This window comes from Ipomoea nil, unplaced genomic scaffold, assembly GCF_001879475.1.
Source record: "Ipomoea nil cultivar Tokyo-kokei standard unplaced genomic scaffold, Asagao_1.1 scaffold0804, whole genome shotgun sequence".
NCBI lineage: Eukaryota > Viridiplantae > Streptophyta > Magnoliopsida > Solanales > Convolvulaceae > Ipomoea > Ipomoea nil.
This window is the reverse complement of record NW_017617232.1, coordinates 1,001,342-1,007,788: the sequence shown is the minus strand read 5'-3', so window position 1 is coordinate 1,007,788 and position 6,447 is coordinate 1,001,342. Positions and strand designations below refer to the sequence as shown.

At 35.6% G+C, this 6,447-nt stretch overlaps 1 protein-coding gene across 2 annotated transcripts; it reads left to right on the top strand.

The window, feature by feature from the left end:
• Positions 1–2,658: 2,658 nt before the first annotated feature.
• On the top strand, positions 2,659–6,215 carry LOC109177437 (protein ABCI7, chloroplastic-like). 2 transcript variants are annotated; one of them, XM_019326820.1, is made up of 4 exons: positions 2,659–2,928; positions 3,741–4,750; positions 5,378–5,637; positions 5,744–6,215. In XM_019326820.1, the coding sequence occupies exons 2-4, from the start codon at positions 3,821–3,823 to the stop codon at positions 6,057–6,059; spliced, it is 1,506 nt and encodes a 501-aa protein (XP_019182365.1). In that variant the 5' UTR covers positions 2,659–2,928; positions 3,741–3,820; the 3' UTR covers positions 6,060–6,215. The 2 variants fall into 2 exon arrangements, with proteins under 2 accessions (XP_019182365.1, XP_019182366.1); XM_019326821.1 differs by lacking the exon at positions 2,659–2,928 and adding an exon at positions 3,454–3,509.
• The last annotated feature ends 232 nt before the right edge of the window (positions 6,216–6,447 follow it).

Here is a 6,447-nt window from a genome sequence, read left to right as displayed (position 1 = left end):
TCATCCCTAACGAAAAGAGTACTCCCACTGCCTTCACCTACTTGCATCATATCAACCAATTCATTCCTCCATAACATGCACAAGATCCCACCAGGAACATGCGGGGGCATATGCATTGCAAGAGCAGTCTTCTTCACACGTCTTTTTACAATCATTTAGACTTCTCATATTAGTATGTTACTATCAATATCAGCGAAATCAGGCAATTTGATGTGTTTAACCTCAAGAAACTTATCCTTTTCAGCATTACCACCATCTGTGTTATTCTTCTGGCACTACTACACAGAAGGCTTTTAACGTCGGTTAAAAAGAATTTTTAATGTCGGCTAAAAAGCGACGTTGTATATAAATCATAGGACGTCGGCTAAATAAATAGTCAACTTCGTATATATACATATTTTTTTAATTATTAAAACATACAACGTCGGCTATTACCAAATAGGCAAAAAAATTAAATACATTACAACGTCGGTTATATCGCAATAACCGACGTTGTAATGTATTTAATTTTTTTTAATATACATACAACGTCAACTATTTGGTAATAGCCGACGTTATATGTTTTTTTTTTTAATATGATATTTATTTTTATCAATTTATACCCAAAATTTGCTCAAATTACTCACAACCACATCCAAACCTGCTCAAATATCGCATCACGAGTTCACAAATCACAACCACAACAAAACACGTAGAATCTAATATTTATATTCTCACAATTAATAAAATTAATAAATTTCACAATTTGATACTAATTAATAATACAATTTAAAATTATCAAGCTAAGATCAATTATATTACTTCACATATTTAACCATACATCAATTAAGAACTCGACCCATACGTCTCTAACTTGATCAATCTCTTGTTGATTGTAGCTCGATCCACCAACTCTCTCAACGATCTACAAAATTGATAATTAATAAATAATTAGTAAGCTAGCATTTTTAAAATTAGAATGAGAAAGGTATTTTATTAAATTACTTGTCTTATTCATTCCTCCGCATGCTTCTTTGGAAAGAATTTCAAGCATGTATTTCATCACATAATATCCACATTCCGTACTTCTAACTTGTTGGACACACTACATTTGAATTAAATTACCTTTAAAACTTTATTTAATAAAAACAATAAAATATATGTAGTTTTACAAATGTATAAAATACTTACCAAAACTTTAATCCAATTTGGTGGACGAGTTGATTTCTTTCCATTCAACTAACTTGTTGATTTCACACACCTAAAATCATAAGAGATAAGTATACATAAATACTTTATGACATCGTACTTTATTAATAATAACTATTAATACTTATAAGTTCACATACGTTTCAACTATGTCTTTAATGTCATCACGTGGTTCGTCTCCAATGGAATCAAACCAATAGATTTCATTTGCTTGAGGACAAATTGCCATCAACATCCAATGCTCACTACAAATAAATAATTGATTAGTTGTAAGTAAATATAATATATAATAGAAGTATATTATATATAAGTTATTTTATTTGAAACAATTAAAACTTACTTTAAAACATATGAGGCTAAATAGCATTGTTTCTGTCCATATTGCATGGTTACGTTTATATACCTTATCCATTCATTTATAGTATTCAATTTTGGTTGAATACAATATAGACCTAAGAAGTCATATGTGGTCTTTGATGCCAATTCAAATTTATCATAAAGATCCCTATTCAAATATACAACCAATCATATATATTAGTAATACAACCATGGCACTGCAATGGAGTCCTCCTTTGTTGCTCCATTGCTTCCTGCTTTCATCCCACCTTTGTTGCTCTTCTTTTCCATTCCAATCAACTTTGAACATTATTAAATCTGATGAATTGGACTTGTATTCTAAGTACATGCTTTTGTCATCATTGTCAGTGATCAAATCAAAACCATATACAAAATTACCCTGATTGGTACACCTAAAAACTGTTGGTAATAATGAACCAAAATCGATTTAATATCGTAAAATAATATTTATATATACACACACGAAAGTATATAAAATATTATTTGATATATATATCCGATCCGATATATATATATATATATATATATATATATATATATATATATATATATATATATCAGATCACCATGGTTATATGCATGAATATCTACGGAAAAGATATATACATATCAACCAAATGGAACTTATAATCCACAGATTATAATCCCAACAAAACTATGTCAAAAAGAGAGGATTCTTACTTAGAAGCATAATCCGAAATCGAAAGAAGGAAATGATGGCTCGTGTATGGGTATAGGGTTTTTTAGCGTGAGTCAAAAGACCACTCTTTCCTTAAAATCTTATTTGTCACCTCCCCAAGAGTGTTAGGAGCGTCGTGGCCTAAGTTTCCCAGGATAAAACGCGCTACGGTTCGACGTTTGAGCACCTAAACAAACGAACCCAGCGAACTAAAACAAAGCCTTGAACACAATTAGACTTAAGAAAGGAGTAGAAGCAGAAGGATTTTGAAGCTTGAAAACAAAATTTCGTGTAAAGCTCTTGTGCTTGTTCTCTTTTGTTGCTGGGAATCAAACCTAAATTTTTTTTTTTTCAAGGGGAGACGCTCGTTTTTAATAAAACGACGTCGTTTTTGCATTCGTATAGTATGGTGCATACGATGCAGAGCATAATTTGCCGATTGCGTAAATCCTAATCACTCATTCACTCTTCGTCTCTTCTACCCAGCGACAACACTCCGACTCTCCGAGCAGGCGAGTAGGCAGGCGGAGCCGCCGGAGCAGAGACGAGAGCAACCCAGTTTACCCCAGTTACGCGGCCCACTCGCAGCGAGCCAGCGACGCAGCCCTCCGGTCTCCGGCAACCCGTCCCTGCGACGTAGCCCTCCAGTAATCCGGAACTCCGGCAGTGAACTACTGAACCACCACTCCACCAGCCTCCACCAGGTAATTTATTTTCTTACCTCTAATTTAATTTAATTAACCACCTGTGATATTTTCTTCCAGTGTATATTAGTATATATGATTATTAGATTTGGGGCAGGTAATGCAGTGAAATCTAGTGCAGGGAGATGAGGTTATCTGATTTCTAGGATGTAAACGAATGTAGGCTAAATTTGCAATTAAACATATCTCCTTTTTCATGTTGAGATTTCTGCTATTAGAGGATTGTCACTATTTAAATTTTCTTAAGAGTTTATGGATTTACTTCTTGTTTGCTAATGCTAAAAATGATATGTAAGATTGAAAATGCAGAAATGAGAGTGGATGGCCATTAATTTTCTTATTTGCGGGCTTTGATGAAATTAATCAAATTATGCTTCAGATTTGAGAAAGAGAGTATACTATTTCGAATACTCTCCATATGCATGTTTACTATAATTCCTGTGAGCAATTTTTAGTTTTGATGCTTCATATTTCATATGTTTGAATCAATGACGGGGAGGGGTGTATTCAGGGTCCTGCCCTGCCCCATTGCCATTCCTAACTTGAAAAGCCACTAGCAGCTGGAATTGCTAAAAGCTTAGGTGCCCAAAGTTCTTAGTGGGTCAGACCTGAATCTGACCCTATGCGGACTATATTTTTAAGTTCCCTCAGATAGGCATATATCCTTTTGGATGTTCACAACTTCACATGTGTACGTTTTTATGCATTGATCTCTATTAGTCTATTCACTTGGTTGATCTGAATTCCTAGTTCGTTTTGTAGAAAACCCTTTTTCTTGATTTCTTACTCAAAACAAATAGTTTTTCTTGCAGCTAGATCACTGGAGATTAGTAGATTACAATTCACAAGTCATCCCCTCTTTGTTAGCTCCTCCCTCGGAGGCAACCAATCCATGGAGCTTTCCACTTTGACTCCAACCCTGCACAGAAACACATTAGCTTCAACCTTTGTATCTCTTTCCCCTCCTCTCTATAAGCTCACAGTTCCCAGACTAATAACCCAACCCAGAAGAGCCAAAATTGGGATTTTTGGTAAACCCAATTTCACCCCTATTGCAGCCATCTCAGACCCTCATGTTCTACAAATAGCTGAAACCCTAGAAGACTCACTGACTTCCACCTCCTCACCTACCCCACCTCTTTTGCAGAAGCTCAAAGACAGCTCCTCAGAGATACTACTCTCAACCCCTTGGCCATCTAGGAAAGATGAGCCCTTTAGGTTCACTGACACGTCTTTCCTGAAGAGCTCTCAAATCCTACCCATTCAATCCCCAAACCTTCAATTGTTGAGCTCTTTGGCTGTTTCTGGTGATACCGATTTGCCCATTTTGTCAATTGTTGATGGCTACATTGTGAACCATTCAAGTCAATCATCTCAGCTGTTGCCCAGTGGGGTGTTTGTGGGTGGCCTGTCAGACCTCAAATCTCAGGATATATTGAAAAGAGTTTCTGTACATATGTCTAGTTTTCAAGGGGATTTGTTTTGGGCACTGAATGGTGTGGGCACTCCTGATGTGGTTCTTATCTATGTGCCTGAAGGGTGTAGAGTTGAGACCACATTGCATTTGAAGCACTTTGCAGTGGAAGGGAGTGATAGAGAATCAAAAACCTTGCCAATTTCAAACCCAAGAGTGTTGGTGATGGTGGAGAAGGGAGGGGAGGTAGGTATTGTTGAGGAATATGTAGGTGGAGATGGTGAGAAGTGTTATTGGACTAATTCAGTTGTGGAAGTGGTGATTGGTGAAGGGGGAAAAGTTACTCATTCTTACATTCAAAACCAATCCTTGAATGCTGCACATATTAAGTGGACTTGGGTTCAACAGGTAAGCTTTGTAGAGCCAGTTCATGATGATCACGTTTTGTGCTTGTTTCTGTTAGACTATTGTAAAAATGTTACTCTTTTTTGGGCTGCAGTTGGATGACAATATCTTTGTTATTCTCTTAATTACTGGAATTCCTGAAGTTAAAGGTTTGTATAATTGCCATGGTTTTTTTATTGTTTCATGGAGGCAGGTTATTGATGCATTATTGGTCCTCGGAATTATATGGAAACCTATTAAGTTGTAAATACTATCTTTCTTTTTGGTGCAAAATAGCTTTAAGTTGAATTATGAAACAGATTCTCCTTGTAGGGGAGTTATCTACTGGGGTGGATTCATGTTTTGCTTGGTATGTTTTTTTACTGGTATTGTATTTGAGGGAGCAAAGGCAGTTATAAAATTTTGTCAAATGTTAAGGAAATATGAAAGTAAATAGACCCTTGCTTCAACTTTTCTTTTTGTTCATTTTTCAGTAATAATTATGTGTCTTGTTTTATTTGCCACTTACAATTTGATCTATAAAATTTCAGTTATGTCAAGATTAAATGATACTCCTTACATTCAACACTCTTTCCTCTATTTGTGTATTGTTTTGACTTCCACACAAATTAACTGAAGTTTTATTTGCAGGAATCTAGTAGTATCTACAAGCTCATAGAGATCAGCACTGGTGGAAAATTGAGCAGGCATAATATTCATATACAGCAAGCAGGCCCCGACACCGTCACTGAATTATCTACTTTTCATTTGTCTGTCACTGATCAAACACAAGATCTACACAGTAAATTAGTGTTGGACCATCCACGGGGATATTCTCAGCAACTACACAAGTGCATTGTGGCTCATTCATCAGGGCAGGCTGTTTTTGATGGGAATGTTCAGGTGAACAGGTATTATGCTTCCCTCAGTTTTTTGCAAGTGTTTCTTTTGTATGGGGTTTTTGGGTACTATTAAGATTCTTACATTATAGAAACACTAATTTGATTATATATGCAGAAACGCACAACAAACGAACGCAGGGCAACTTACACGGAGCCTCCTCTTGGAGCCCCGAGCAAGTGTGAACGTGAAGCCTAACCTGCAAATTATTGCTGATGATGTTAAGTGCTCCCATGGAGCTGCAATCAGCGACTTGGAAGAGGACCAGCTCTTTTACTTACAGGCACGGGGTATTGACATAAAAACTGCAAGAAAAGCTCTGGTTTTTTCCTTTGCAGCCGAGGTGGTTTCCCGTCTCCCAGATGATTCCATACGAAAGAAAGTTGAGGATCAAATTAGAACACTGCTCGAATCCACCAATCCCAAACCGTGAGTCTTCATAAATTATTTTGTAAAATCTTTATGATGTTGTTTGTGATTCATTATATGCTAGAAAATTAGAGAAATTGAACAATGATTGTTCAGTCTGCTTAATTAATTGGTCTTAATTGAGTATTTCAGTAAATGTGAGTAAAATTTTTTGTTTAAATAGAGTTTTTAATAGGGATGCAATTTTATACGGAGTACTAGTTAATGGCAAAGTGTATAGTCTATATATTAATTTTTTTTGTTCAATTCGAACTTCGTATCATAATTTGTTTAATTTGATCCCACTTTAAAATATAGTACAATTAAATGATTAATAATAAAAGTTATTAATGGTGTAATACACGAGCAACCAAAGGTTTAAGTTTTTCGTAATTAGGTGGCTTAATTTATTA

Excerpts from the sequence above, each read along its gene's own strand:
- LOC109177437 (XM_019326820.1), top strand. The coding sequence starts at position 3,821 with ATGGAGCTTTCCACTTTGACTCCAACCCTGCACAGAAACACATTAGCT. Across the intron at positions 4,751-5,377 it reads AGTGGACTTGGGTTCAACAG|GAATCTAGTAGTATCTACAA; the intron begins GTAAGCTTTGTA and ends TTTTATTTGCAG. Across the intron at positions 5,638-5,743 it reads GGGAATGTTCAGGTGAACAG|AAACGCACAACAAACGAACG; the intron begins GTATTATGCTTC and ends TTATATATGCAG.